Consider the following 15739-nt stretch of genomic DNA (forward strand, 5'->3'; position numbering starts at 1 on the left):
GATAGTTCCGATACAATGGTCACAAAAGGGGGGGGGTCATAAAACCAACCTCTAAATCATGAATCTGCGCAAGGAATTAATAGGGATCAGCGGGGATTGATAGAAAAGGGAAATAATAGAGTATGTGTGGGAGAATACTCACAACTCACTCTCTCTCTCTCTCTCTCTCTCTCTCTCTCTCTCTCTGTGTGTGTGTGTGTGTGTGTGTGTGTGTATGTGTGTGTGTGTGTGTCTGTTCCCATAAAATAACATTAAAACTTCAAAAGATTCAAAGCTCTTACCACATGACCAGGCCAAAAACATTTTGTGAAACATGTGAAACAATTTGCAAAAGAAACCCATAGAAATGTCACTCCTCTTAGCTGGAAACAAGGAATTGAGAATATCGAGAGAGGGTAGGAATGAACACAGTCAGCCGTGGCATCACTTGGCTGATGAAAGGCAGGAGGATCAGAAGTTCAGGGCTCTCCTCAGAAGTAAAGTGAGTCAGAAGCCAGCATGGGTCCTGAGTCCATTCCACCTCCAGCCAACCTCCCCTCAATTAAAAACAAACGAAAACCAGCATGGACTACTGACACGCAAAGTATAAAGAGTCTCAGAAACACAGTGTTGGACAAAGGAAGTCAGATGGAACGAGTGTGCACCCTGTGATCTCACCTACTTCAAATCCTGGCAGGACAAATCTGAGCTCGTGTAGCTTGAGGCAGCTCAGTATGTGGTTTGTCAGGAAGGGGCACAGTGAAAACTTTCAGAGGGGTGAAAATATCCTTCATCATTATGGCAGGATAGCATTGCCGGAGCTCACATTTATAGCGCACCATGTATATTTTATTGTACATAGAGTTTCTGGATAAAGTTGACAAAAAAAAAAAAAAGAAAGAAAATCAAAGGAGCAATTCACTTTAAAGTGTCACTTCTTAGAACATGGATAATTTACAAAAGAATGCTCCACTCATACAAAAACAAAAAAATTAGAAAACTAGTGAGTCCTAATAATTTTTTTTTTTTAACTCACAACAGCGGAGATCACCAAACAGTGAATCCCAAAGAGTGACAAAGCCCTTTGAGGGGAGCTGGAAGAATGAATTGTGTAGTTGAAGTAAAGCAGATAGGGACAGTTACATCACAGTGAATACTTACAGGCTCAGTGTGAATGGCAGCTCTCCTGTATGGTTCAACATCACCAATAGAGTCCAATGCTTCAAAACGCTCTGGAAAAAGCAAGTACTGTGAGGTCACCAATACAGCACAGAAAAATAACACAGCAGAGCCAAGGGGACCGACCCCGTGCCACCAAAATCATCTAATGGCTATAGAGACTTCACAGATTCGTACACGGGGCTAGGTGGGTGGGGATGCCATAGGCCTTTAACCCCAGCACATGGGAGGCAAAATGAGACAGAGCCATATGTCAGTTCCAAGCAAGCCAGGGCTAAATAGTAAGACCCTGTCCAGCTGTAATTGCCCAACCACCATCCCCCAAAAAAGAGAAAGAAAATGTGTATCAAGGCCAGAAGTCACAGTCATAAAAACAAGTGTTTCATGAAATCTTAAGTTACAATTATGTAAGCTATTAAATATCTAACATTTACAAAAAAAAAAAAAAAAAGTGTAATGCCGCAATGACAGAAAATGTTAATAATGGAGACCTACATTCGTGAGTTGGAAGTCTTAGTCCTGGGACTATTCCCCAGTGTCCTCCACTCAGGAGGCTGCTTATAAAATGTGAGAGCAAAGAATTCCAACGAATCGGAGTAATTCTGAAAAAGTACACAGGACTTTCACTTGTAAACTTGAAAGTGTACTTTCATCAGTGGTGAAAAACAGAAGGTGCGCGGTTGGCCTAAGGACATAAATACACATGATCAGAGCAAAGCCAGGAGCGCAGCACATGGATGCCTGGTCTCAGAAAACTAAAAACGAGATTCGGTGCTCAGCAAACTGTGAAAAGAAAAATTTCTAGTCAAATGGTGTGTACTATTTCTGTGGTAAGTTCATAGAAAATCCAGCCGTTGCTTGGTTTTGTTTCACATGTGTAAACTAATATTCTGCTGGGTAGTTCTGTTTTTCACTTCCTCATACAGACCATAATGTGCATAGAATGCTGTATCTGCTAAAAGAGGTGAATATTTTCTGCATGGTGCCAATTTTATGTCATCAAAAACTAAAATTCCTCAAAAAAAAAAAAATGTGCAGCGTGTCCCAACACCCTTAATCCCAACACTTGAGAGGGAGGCAGAGACAGGCAGATCTCTGAGTTTGAGGCCACCCTGGTCTACAGAGTGAGACCAGGACAGTCAAGACTACACAGAGAAACCATGTATCAAAATACAAAGAAACATAGAAAGAAAGAGACAGAGACAGAGACAGAGAGAGAGAGAGAGAGAGAGAGAGAGAGAGAGAGAGAGAGAGAGAGAGAGAGAGAGAGAGAGAGAGAGAGAGAGAAGGAAGAAAAGAGATTTCCCTAGAGCCAATCGCAGAATTGAAAGCATTTTGTTTGGTAGCTTGTTTCTCCCTCTTTGCTATAGTACAAGGTGCACCTTTGGATAAATGCCCCAGTATGGGAAGGATGCCTGAAGAATTTATATCTGTACTTACGTTTAACTTAAAGAAAAAAAAAATGAGCTTAAGTTTCTACAAAAGTCATTCACTGGAGAAAACATAATTTAATCTCAATGGAACTAAATGTTTTCTTCCAAATACTGATAACTGAACATTCTAAAAATTTTAACCCAAAAGTTACCTACAGATATTGAAACTGCTGTCCCATTCACCTCCCTCCACAGACCTTATATCCAATGCCATGGCAAAGGATGAAGGCTTGTCTTGAATTGCAATGTTTGATAAAGATTCTATTCATTTATGTACCGATTCAGAAGCACCTAAAACTTGTTTGCTGAGTAATGAACCACTAAAAATTTTAACCAAGGTGGCTTCACATTTAGATGAAGCTGGTAAATCTTAAAATCCACTTTCAATACAATGACTAGTTGTTTTCCCAAGCCCTAAGCCTCACCTCCTTTAAGCTACTGCATATAACTACAACAGTTCCTTACAAAACTAAGTAGTTTATACCAAGAAGTTAGTGGAGTGCAGAGAAAACTACCTAAACATGAGCTGCAAAAAATGATATGCCAAAGCGGACGGGGAAAGCCTGGGAGGCCTCAACCCCACAAGAAGAACTGCAGGCGTGGGGGAAGTCTTCCCCAGGGAGGAGCATGCCAACTGCTTATCCAATACCAAACGGTCAGCCCTGAAAACATACACACAAGTGATGTTACACAGACTGAGCGGGTTACGTTTATAAATGTTCACTCACACACACACACACACACACACACACACACACACACACACACACACTCATAGTAAAAAAAAAAAAAAAGAACTGAGGGCAGGAAAGAGAGCAGGGAGGGGTATATGGGAATTATGTGGTATTTGGAGGGAAGGGAAAATCAATGTGGGATAGCTTTTCCAAGGCAGGCTGGCCTGTGTAGTGAGTTCCAGGTGTAGAGAAAATAATGTCACAAAACAAAAACCATAGAAGGTTGGTGAGTGTTCTCAAATAATCTTACCATAAAATCCACTCAACCCTTTCACTGCACGTTGCAAAAATAACTGAAATGTCCACATGGTTAACCAAAGGCTCCATCATACAAACTGCAATGGTTTACAGCACTCTGCAACTGCTGTAGCGGTCTTGTCTCACTGGTTTCCGGTCTGAAGACTCACTCACGCCCTAAACACAGAGGGTTTTCTTTATAAGCAGACAAGCCATTGCTTTTTATAAGAATCGTTTATTGTTTATTATTAAAATGGAAGGTTAGTTGGTACAATGCTATGCGTAATCTCTCATCTTTAAAAGGTAAACAAGTGGACAGAGAAGCAGAATGAGCATGTAAGAGACAAAAGTAAGCATGTGGGTAATGCCCCGGACTGCTGCTGTCCCTGCATCTCAGTAACTTTATGGCTTGCTCCTTTACTGTGTAACTGTTTACTTTTTACAAATAACACTCAAACGTTACATACAGGTTTAAGATTGCTCATTCACCTCAGCAAGTTAATGCAATTAAATGTCAAATTGTTAAAAAGAAAAAAAGAAAAAAAAAACCCAGCCCATTCTCCAAAATTGCATAATTTTTCGCAAAGTCTCTACAACAGGCTTTTAAGCAAATGACTTAGCCGCAAAGGCATGTAGCGCCGACCCTGAGCTATTTGCTGTTTATCAGGATTGTGGGAAGTGTTCTTTGGGAATTAAATGATCATTTACATTAAAAGTGGAGGAAAGTGAAAAATGTTAAAAGTTGTGTGCCAGCACTGAATATACTATCATCATTTTTATCTTTAATTAAAACTAGATGTTTAAAAGTTGAGTTATTCCCCAACGCATTACCTTGCATATCAAGAATAAAAATACATTGTCTGCTTCGGGATAACTTTAGGCCAGAGATGAAACTGCTTTGAAAAGAAAAGTCTGTTTGTATACACAGCATAAATTTCATATTTAATCATGTAAAAGGAAGATATAAAAATATAAAGCCACAGACTAACTTTAGGTTGCCCCATGGAGACCAGGAGTAAACGTTATTCATGGCTACACAACATACATACAAAATCCCCACTGAGTGTAAGGAGAAGGGGGTGGATGAGTAAGGCATCCTAGGAGAATGCCCACAGGAAGCCAAGACGTCTGTCATCTGTTCTACTTCACAGAAGACAGATTCGTCCACACAGTAAGAGTTTAGGATTACATATTATCAATTCAATTGTTTACCAAAACACCTTTCCTTCTGGCAGCAGTTACTTAAAACAAAAGATTAAATGCTTGAGGAAACAAGGATGCAGCAGAAACTCCAGGAGCCCACATATCCTTTTTCTTAGAATTTAATTTGTCATATATAAGGTTTTATGTACAATCAGTGTGCACTGTAACAGTTTATATTAAAAAGTCAATCAAGTCCGTCTAAAATGTTAGCCTGGCTGCATAGCACATTTGACATTATTGCCCACATGAGAGGGAAAACAAATGGACTCACAAGAACGTTTGGCCAGTCTGGATTTTGAAAGTGTTCACACACCTACCCTTTTAAACCAAATGCATCTGCAAACTTTCCCAGAGCATCAAGTTTCTATCTCACATGTAACCCTCACCACTTCTTCTTCTGTAAAAACTACAAACACAATATTGACTTTAAAAAGGAGGGGTAAAACATGTATCTAACAAAAATATTCAATATAAAAAGAGGACGAAATGAAATAAGTGGCCCCTTTCCCCATTTTTACATTCTAAACAATGATTCCATCGAGACAAATCATTAAAGAGTGTTATTACACTGATTTTTTTTTTTTAATAAGAAGGCCTGAGTTGGTAGGGAAAGGAACAGTCAGAAGAAGCCTGAGAAGGGTAAGGAAGAAAAGCTCATTTATACATTTACAATAATTTACAGCCATCTTCTTCTGTAAAAAGGCATAATAATAATCACAAACAGGAAGTTCCCGGCTATCTTACAGACTTCAGTACAGGATTTAAATATTCAAGCTTGTGACGGGAAGCGGCAAGGTGGTCGCAGTGTACAATGTAAACAAGTAGCTTTGGAAAGTGAACAAAGTCCTTGAGCGATTTTTCTTTATTAAGAAAAGACCTCTCTTTCATTCCTTCCTGAAACATGATCACAGGTCAGAGTAAAGTTCATATACAAACATAATTTAAATGGAGTCAGTCTAAAATCACTGACGTATAAACAGTTTTATACAGCCTACACGGGAGGGCAGTGCTGAGGTCCCTGGTATAGTAAACATTTTCCATTTCTTTAAAAAAAGAAAAAAAGGTACTACAGTATTGCAGTACAGTGCAGCATAATCCTTAAATATAAAAATATCTTCTCTTCTGTTGGGATAATAGACCTTGCGTCCTGGAAAGAAGTAACAATACTGCTACCGATAGATAGAAGAGCTGTTTGTATCTTTCAAGTCATGTAAGGCAATTACTGTGTTGGTTTATGATCTATGGCTAAAATGAAGTCCAGAAAGACAAAACCATCAGTGTCTGTTATGTCTTCCGACTACTCCAGGTGTGTTCAGGTGTACTTCTGTGTTCAGCTGAATGTTCAAATGGGGACCTGGAGCCGTATGGAGACCTCTGATCTAAAGGAGATCTAGGGCCACTGCTGGCAGCTCGGTGGTCCAGCTGCCAATCTGAGAGGTACCTATAGTCCCTGGAAGACTTATGATGAGTGTGCTCAGAGCTGGAGCGGTGGTCCGAGTGAGACCGGCGGTCAGAGTGACACCTGTCCTTTAAGCTGCCTTCCAGGCTTGGCCTGTGCTCGCGACTCCTGTGGTCATCCAGTTTTCTGTGTTTCTCTCTGTCACTATAGTACCTACTGAAAGAGAAAGAGACTTTTAGTATAAGTTAAAATTCCCAAACAAAACCATACAGAAAAGTATAAATACTTTAAAATGTACTTTAATCATGCAGAAGCTCACAGAATTTCATGACAGTAGCTTAGAATCACTTCTCTACTGCAACAGAGCCACTCATGCGGCAGCTGGAATCACTAGAAATCTCTGTACAAATCCTGCTCACGCATCTGAAGAGAACACCTGAGAGCATCTGCGTTCACTTAGAACCATGTGAATCAGTGCGGCTCAGTGTCTGAGACGCACGGAAATAACCAGAGCTATGCAGTTTCCCCTTGAAACTGAAGCCTTGTACAAATCTCTAGGAAAAAAACTTAAAATGCCAGAATGCAGGCTGAAAATTCCTAAAACGAAACTTCTTTAGTTTGTGATGTCAAACATTTTCTCATTCAACTAGTTATGTACTAAGTCAACACACACATCAAGAAATTCACCCCATAATACAATTTGGCAGCTGAACAAGATCTCTGGTATATTTGCCTTTTCAAATAAAATGCTCCTATTAGTCAAAGATTCTTGTCACAAACACTTTCTCATGAATTTACTGGTATATACAGATATAGATATAGCTTTTCTTTTTCTAATGTCTCTAACAGAAAGCCTTTCTATAATTAGGGATTATTCTGTGATGGCCATGAGCACACCCAAACCACAGAAAGTCACATGGGACTTCTCCACACTGGGTGAGCGCTCTCAGAGCAGCACCTGCAGCCCCTCCCATTTATTTCTGACTTTTACTTTTACGTCCCAATTTCCTGAGTTTAATTGTAGCAATGGTCCTACATTAGCAAGGAGACTCTTTACACAATAAAGGAATAAAGTGAATTTTGCAGTTAAAATATGCTCCCCCTCCCAAGGATTTCAATGGCCAAAGCAGAATTCTCTCTATTAAAAGCCTGTGCTTTCAACAAAACTTTCAACTCTCATTGCATATTCTGAGGTCAATTTAATACTTCAAAGCCACTTTGGAGAAAAATTTATAAATATTAACATGAAGGGGTTGGGGATTTAGCTCAGCGGTAGAGCGCTTGCCTAGCAAGCGCAAGGCCCTGGGTTCGGTCCCCAGCTCTGAAAAAAAGAAAAAAAAATATTAACATGAAAAGGACTATCAATTCTTCTATTGATAAAAAAAATGCTTGATCTGTTGTCATGAAAATGGTATAGTTCTACCCCAAATGCAGGAAATGCAATTGAGAAAAAGGATGGGAAGAAGGCAGACTTTGACAGCAGGCCTCCAGCTTACCTACTGTCTTGCCTGTAGTGATCCCACTCGCGATGGTCTTTGCCGTTGCTAAATGAGGAGTAGGGTCTCTTCCGAGAGTCACTCTTTTTATAAGAGTCTCCCTGATGTCGGTCCTTGTGATGATCATGGCACTGAGATAAGTGTCTGTCCGAAGAGTAGCCGTCCCTGCTGCTGTCATCGTGATTTGTATTCTCTTTTAACCTTTCCATGTCTATCCGATAGATAAAATGTTACAAATACTTAAGTAACAGTAACTCCTGCCCAAACAAAATCAATCCTCAAACACAGATAGCTAAAGTATTTAAGAATGGTTTGTAAGCACACAACTAAAGCTTTTAAAGGGTTCTGCAGGTAAGTGTAGGTACCATGCCTCATCAGAGCCTCTTTATAGCAAGTGGAGACCATTACAGAGAACTCCAACTGGACCCAAGGAAGCTACCACTGGGTCCTGGGGAGCTCAGCCCCAAGGATACATTGATTCCACAACTTCTGTGTCTGGTAGCGAAGGAGGTGGAAAAGCCAAAGTACTAGGAAGTCTGTGGTAATACAAGTCTCTCCTAGAAATTATTGCTGCTGTAAGACCAGAACAATGGTGATACCAATGGACATAAAATATGGAAGAGGAAATGTTACAGGGTCCCAGCCCTCGAAAGAGAACTATAGGCAACTAGTGACTGCTTGAAGGAAAACTTTTAGCCTCTCCCAGGGATGAGCCTCTACTGGCTGTCCAGTGCAGAGGGATCAGCCCTGAAACCATATACAAACAACAACAAAAACTGACTCACAGGCTCTATTTATGCATTTGCACGCACGCACACACACACACACACACACACACACACACACACACACACACACACCCCTAATCAAAGAACAAGAGGCCATCAACTTGAGAAGCACAGAGGCAAATTAGAGAGAGGAAAATGATCTAATTCTTTTAGTTAATAGTATTTTCTCAACATAAAAGTACTTTGAATAAGAATAACTTTTTAAAAAATAATTTAAGAAACAAAAGAAATAGGGGCTAAGGAGCTAGACATCTTGCAGAATAAATGTGTTTATTGCAAAATCATGAGTCCCTGAGTTCAGATCTCAGCACCCATATAACAAGCCTGACCAAGCTCCAAGGAAGCAAAGAGTAGAGGATTCCTAACACTTGCTAGACTGCATACTGAAAAAACTATGTGCCTCAGGTTCAAAGATGCTTCCTCTAAGTGACATGTGGACAGGGATAGGAGGGACATTCAAAACCCTCGCTGGCCTCCGTGCTCCCACACAGACACAGGTACTCACATGTATATACTCAATTGCACACAAAAAATAAATCTTCACAAAATAAAATGAAGCCAAGTCAACACATACATGTACACCATTGAGGGGCGAGGGGTGAGGGGCGAGGGGAGAGGGGGAAAGGGAAAAGGGGAAAGGGAAAAGGGAAAAGGGAAAAGGGAAAAGGAATTCTTAAAAGTTTACCTGGATTCCTAATCACATGAGTGGTAGTAACATTGCTATTCTGGTCACTGTTTTGCTAAAATAAAATGCACAAATATTAGACACATTTAAGTAATTTAAGTAGCCTAAACTACTCTTACAGAATAGTACATGCGCATGTGGGGGGGGATTGAGGGGGGAGGTCCCTTCAGAAAATCCTGATGTTGAATTAAGGTCTTCAAATACCAAGCATTCATAAACATAAAATATACAGGTTTCTTTAAACAAAACAATTTCCTCCATGTTTTTAAAAACTGACTTTCATTTAATTTTAGACTTGACAGAGACGATGATGATGAAAACCATGCACTGGCCTAATATTTTCACCACCTGCCCACCAATGTTAAATCCATGTGCAATACAACACTATCAGCTGAACTAGATCTCTCTTATGTCCCTAGAAGCCAGTCTAAAGCCTACATGCCAGCTATCCACTGTGTCTCTGTGGCAGTCTTCTTCGATAACCTTAACATTTCTAGGAGTACTACTCAGTAGTTTTATTGAGAATCATTCTCATACAGTTTCTCTGAAATTTCCTCATGGCTAGATTCAAATCACATACTGTTGGTGACACCATCAGATGGGCCATGATTCTCTGCAGTGTAGCCGAGGTCTTCATGCTCTGGTTTCTCGTGATTACTTAAGATAAGATTGTCAAACAATGTCTCTTTCACATGAATATCACGTTCCTTTCATAGTCACTATCCACGAGGCCAATATAATGGCCTGCTTTCTTTCTTGCCCATTACTTTAAACTTATGGATTTATGCTTGGAATTATTACTTTATGGTATTAAATCCAATGGAATTTGGTTTAATTTATTCATTACCTCTATTTTATTAACTAAATTCCCCATTTATTATTAAATAATAAAGAAGGTATATGGTGTTAGTGATATAACTAAAGAATAAAATATTATATACCAATTACCTGAGATTCTTGTCGTTTTTTAATAGCATGCTTATATAATTTATGTAATTTCCTTGCATCAAATTCAGTAAACTTAGAAACAAAAATCCACAGGTTTCTAGAAGAAAAAAAAAAAAAGCAAATTAGTCTGGTAATAAATATTTAGTCTCATCACAAAATTTCTACTATCGATCATCTCTCTCTATGAACCAAAGTCTATATTAAAGAAATGAATTATTGGAGGCTATTACGGTGGCTCAGCAGGTAAAAGTACATCTGCCAAGTCTGACAACCTGGGTTCAAAGTCAGGAGCTACACAGTGGAGAGAAGTTCTCTGATCTTCATACATGTACACACACATGCACACACACAAAGAGAAAAACAAAACAATTTTTAATAAAAAGGAAAATTAATTTTCATGTTTACTTTTCAAATTTTCAAGAACATTTAGTCTTCAAACACATAAATGGTTTTACTTCTTTTCCAAATCCCTTTATTTTAGTCTTAGAATGAAATCCTGTATTTGACCCTAACATGACATGTACCAAAGATATGTAAAACTAAGCATAAAGTCAAAGATTCATTCTATAGTGCAGAGTATGTGCATAACCTCAGATATGCTAGTATATGAATAAGAAAAAATAATAGCAGATAACAGATTAAGTTGGTAATGACCTTAAATAACATATTACAATCATTTTTAATAGTACTGTAATGGTCCCAAGAATAATATGGACAGGGAGTATGAAATAGGAGTACTTCAAGTATATCTATATCTTGGTCTTTTTCCATCCAAGGACAGATATTAAAGCAGTGGTTATTTCAGTGTGTGTGTGTGTGTGTGTGTGTGTGTGTGTGTGTGTGTGTGAAGGCACAGTCAAATTGTATACATTAAATACTGTTCCAAATTATCAAATGTCCTTCCAACAATAAACCCATTTAGGTTAGTAACTTAAAATATAATTTGAAAGCAAACTTGGTTGAAATAACAAATTCATTATCTCCCAAAATCTACAGAAACACAAAATTCACTTAAGTTTTTAAGTTGATTTTATACAGTAGCTTAAACATATATATATATATTTTTTCATTTTCGAGGATAGTAGCCGCTTGGGGGGTCTCCTCCCCTTCCGCTGTAAGGAACTCCGAATAAGCACACACCGTAAGGATAGCACACACCGTAAGGATAGCACACACCGTAAGGATAGCACACACCGTAAGGATAGCACACACCGTAAGGATAGCACACACCGTAAGGACAAACAAATAGCAAGAAGCATAAAACCAAGGTTGGTCAAGGACCAAAGGGGGAGAGTAAAGGAAGAAACATGGAGACGAGCAATTAACACTCAGGGCCACTTGAGGGCCTTATGAAAACCCACAATTAGAAGAGTTCTAAACTATATTCACATAGGAAAGGAATCTAAATGGAATTACCATATCATGGAGAGACACTCATGTAACTATACATCTTATAGTACTAAGAAAAGCCCCATGGAAACCCCCCAAAACATCTCAGACTACTGTCAAGGCTATTGGCCACTCTCGACACACTAACAGTGACACCCTGTTGCTGAAGACAGCAGCTCTTATGTCACAGAGTATGGGGAAGGCCAGCCGTGCCGAGAGCCTTCAGCTGTACGGACTGGTGCTCAGGTACTATAAGGTACTCTGCATGCTATCAAAGAAGGAAATTAGTCATGAACACAGCTACAAGCAATGCAGCGGCGACCTCCTATGAGATATGCTGAGGCAACAGTGGTACAAACACTGTCTGATTGGATTTAAGCCCCACTACATTAGCTGGAACCCGTGCCTGGCACTGCTTGAGTAGCCAAGAACCTGAGACTGGGCAGGCCACAGGCTTAGGGAAAAACTAATTACATGTATTGATCTGCTAAAGGAACACAGTAATGAAAAGCCTCCTAGCAACATTCTGCTATACCCAAGATCAGTGTCTCACTCAGCCACCATCAGAGAAGCTTCCTCCGCAGTAGATGAGAACCAATGCACAGACCCACAGCTGTAGAAGTTTAGAGTGAGAGACCTTGGAGCACTCGGTCCTAAACAGGAAGTGTTCATCAACTACGTCCCTACAGGCCAGATCTATGTAGACGAGGAGGCAGAAAGGATTGTAAGAGGCGGAAAAGATGGGCAATCCCAAGGCAGTAGTTTCGTCTAGACACAGGGCCTCACGTATGCTATCAAATACGAGGGCGGCACACACAGCGCCTGCACAGGCTCAGCCCACATGGGTTCCAAGTGCTGAGAGCTGGGAATGGACACCCACCCCTAACAATGTTCAACCAGGGCCCCCCTGCAAAGCCAAGGTAAGAGCTCTCAGTGAGTCCTTGCTATGAATGTTAGCCACACTAAAGGACGTGCTCAGGCCAAGCAGTAGTTGGCCAACAGAAAATGAACTCAGTGATGTTTTCATAGACTTTTTTTTTTTGGTTCTTTTTTTCGGAGCTGGGGACCGAACCCAGGGCCTTGCGCTTCCTAGGCAAGCGCTCTACCACTGAGCTAAATCCCCAACCCCGTTTTCATAGACTTTTAACTCACTATGTCTGAGCACTCTGTTGTCCTTTTGGACTTCGGGGGTTTTTTTCTTATTTGTTCATGCTTATTTTTTAAAGAGGGGAGAGAAAAAAAGGGTGCAGAATTGGGTTGGTGGGGAGAACCTGAGAGAAGTTGGGAGAGAGAAAAACGATCTATATGGTATGAAAAAAATTTCAGTAAAACAAAAGGCAAAACTCATCATTTACTGACCCAATTTATGTTATTTAAAAAAAAAAAAAAAACTAAATAGAGGGAAAACTAAAGGCTGCTTTGCCTATGTGGAAAAAGAAAAGGAAAGCCAGAGCATAACCTTTGGGAGGAAATTACCCAACATGCTGAAAAGCAACATTTCCTGCTACTAGTGTCTCTTCTTCTAAACACAATACTTCTCTTTTCCTAGAGACAAAATCTCAAACAAACATGCATGCATGCATGCATACACACACACACACACATATATATATATCACTAAGAAATGCCAATAAGGTGTTTCTTATTGTCTAGAAAGCAGGAAAAAAGACATGCCTCTCTGCAAACATAAAAATCTAAATATTAATAACAAAGTTTTCAAAACTGACAATATATAATTAAAAGTGACCGTTGGTAATCTTCCCAAATGGTAACCCATTCTTGCCAAAAGGTATTATTTATAAGCATTGCCAGACTTTCAAATCTTTACTCTAAAAAAAGTGAAAAATTAATGGGACTATTAAAATAGCTAAACTAATTTTAAGAATAATTTACTACACTGTCATTTTTCCCTAATTTCTACCATGGGTAACAGTCTAAAACACATGTGGAAACCACTGAGGGCAAAATCAATTTCAGCCCTTGCCGATGGACTCTGCCAATGGAAAGGTGGAGACGAGGGCTGTATTCTCACGAATGCGCACTGAGTCTCACAGGACTAGCCATCACTGCTTTACTAGCAGCATAAATAAATTTTAAAAACGTGGTTTTTCACCTCAAAATTGGAAGTAGAAAAATAAACCAAGAAGCACGATAATGACTAAAATCATGAATTCCACATCTCTTCAAAGCTGGCACTTACTTTCTCCACTGCTTAATTTGCTCAGGATTGGAATACTCCTTCAAACATTCAGTGATATGGTCGCCGATCTTGATTAAACACTGTCTAGTGTGTTCCAGCTGCTCTCTTTCCGAAAGGCCTTTCTCAGGCCTGTCAAGTTGTTTCAAAGCTGCTTTCACCGGTCTCATTCTTTCTTTACACTTGAAAAGGACAGAAATACATGTATTAAAAACCCAAGTGAATTAATTCTGACTTTGCGTTGCCTAGTTTCAAAATAAGCAGTTACACATCACCCCACACATTACGCAATCAGTGTTCCCCCATTGGCTTTTCTTCAGGCAAAGAACGCTTTCCATTATCACTGACATCAGCTTTTGAGGAAGCAAAGCTTTTGTTTTACAGAGCTTCTAAAAAATGGTTACTTTCAATGCCACAGTGAATCCATCATTCTAGGTAGTCTTCAACATTAATGATTAGAAGTACAGCCACAGTGCATCCCAGGCTGCGTGCACTGTGATAGGCAGACAGGGTCAGACAGGAGCTCATTAGTACACTAGCAAAACAAAAATAAGGAAACTAGCAAAAATAAACAAAGAAGCAAAATATTAAAATGAATTAAGCAACTGGTATAAATCACCTACTTTTTACAACCTTTTGGGCAGAGCACTGTGACTAAAACTGACTTCTGCGGAAGACTGGAGATTGAGTGGCTGGTCAGCAGAAACCACTTTTCTTAATAAATACCGTCCAATTATAAACATGTAAATCTTCTGACTCAGTTTAATTGAAGTATACTAAAAAGCCAGGAACTTTAGATAAATTTATGGAAATGACTCTTAAAAACAAATACATTGATAAGGAAATTGGTTTAGTTCTACAAATATATAACATATCATTGTTAGGTAATACATTTAATTAATCCAATAATATTTGGTTAAAAGAAAATCTGTGTATTCCTGCTCTGAAAGATCAATATGAATTGTCTATTTAGTTGCAGATTTGCTCATGAGTAATTCACTGTTTTACTGCCTGTTATTCAAGTCAGTAGACTTCTCCATTCTTTGTCAGGAATAATTTAAAATCAAATCTATGAATTATAGTTTTTTTCTCCAGCTGAATGTTATAACACCATAATTACAGTCCTGTAACATGAGATGAGGAGGCAGGAGAATCGGGTTGATGGCCATCCTGAGCTACATAAATGTCCAAGGCTAGACTGGTTCACATGATGCACACACAGCGACCACCCCAAGGAGAGTACTCTAAGCTGGTGTGCGGCTCAGGTGGAGGATGCATGAAAGATATTTGAGGCCAGTCTGAGCAACATAACGGACTTTTCCAAAAAGTAAACAAGACAAAATATTTTAAAAGCCTGTCACACTGGACAAAAGGAGGTCTGGTGCTATGTGAGGGAATCCTCCACTCTCTCTCCAGTTGTAGCTTTATTCTAGTTGCCCTCTGCCACCTATTGGTCTAACAGTTTATACAGCTGAAAATCTTGTAAGCCAGATATGGTGATTCAATACTATACCCCCAGCACTTCAGAGCTAAGGCAGGAGCATGAGTTGAAGGTCAAGTTGAACAATGGGGGGGACCATGCCTCAAACACCCAAGTGGGCTGGCCAGATAAGTCATTGGGCACTTGCCAATCTGATTCCTAGAACCTACAGCAGCATGAGACCAACAAACCTCAAACCCTCTCCTCTGGCTTCCAGATATCTGCACTGACACACATACGCACAATAAATTCAATTTTTAAATTAAGAAGAAGACAGAGCAAATGTACACAGAGTGTCTATTATTTTCTCAGGGTTCTAATAAGCCTAGAAAATGGAGACGCAATCAAAGCAGGTGACTACTTTACGGCATCAAGACTGTGACAGACGAGTAGGAAGAAAGGCAGTGCTGGTAACGAAGATCAATGAAGCAGAAAATAGGGAGTCTTTTATCCAATTAGAATTTTAGGGGAAAGTGATGTTTGTGAAGATACTTGAAGAGTTTGTTTTGACAGTTTTAAACCAAAACAAATGTTACCAATGACTGGAGCTAACCAAACAGAAGCTGCTTATAGGTTTGAGAGGCATTTTTAA

The 15739-nt window shown here is 39.5% G+C and overlaps 1 protein-coding gene across 1 annotated transcript in view; it reads right to left on the bottom strand.

Moving 5' to 3' along the window:
- Positions 1–3777: 3777 nt before the first annotated feature.
- Positions 3778–15739, bottom strand: part of Chd1 (chromodomain helicase DNA binding protein 1) — a 66749-nt gene continuing 54787 nt past the window's right edge. The window contains exons 32-36 of the mRNA XM_032885230.1: positions 13671–13849; positions 10082–10178; positions 9134–9188; positions 7661–7871; positions 3778–6377 (exon numbers count right to left, since the gene is read on the bottom strand). Coding sequence (XP_032741121.1) covers positions 6050–6377; positions 7661–7871; positions 9134–9188; positions 10082–10178; positions 13671–13849 — 870 coding nt within the window. The 3' untranslated portion in view covers positions 3778–6049. The remainder of the gene's footprint in view (positions 6378–7660; positions 7872–9133; positions 9189–10081; positions 10179–13670; positions 13850–15739) is intronic.

This window comes from Rattus rattus, chromosome 14, assembly GCF_011064425.1.
Source record: "Rattus rattus isolate New Zealand chromosome 14, Rrattus_CSIRO_v1, whole genome shotgun sequence".
Taxonomy (NCBI): Eukaryota; Metazoa; Chordata; class Mammalia; order Rodentia; family Muridae; genus Rattus; species Rattus rattus.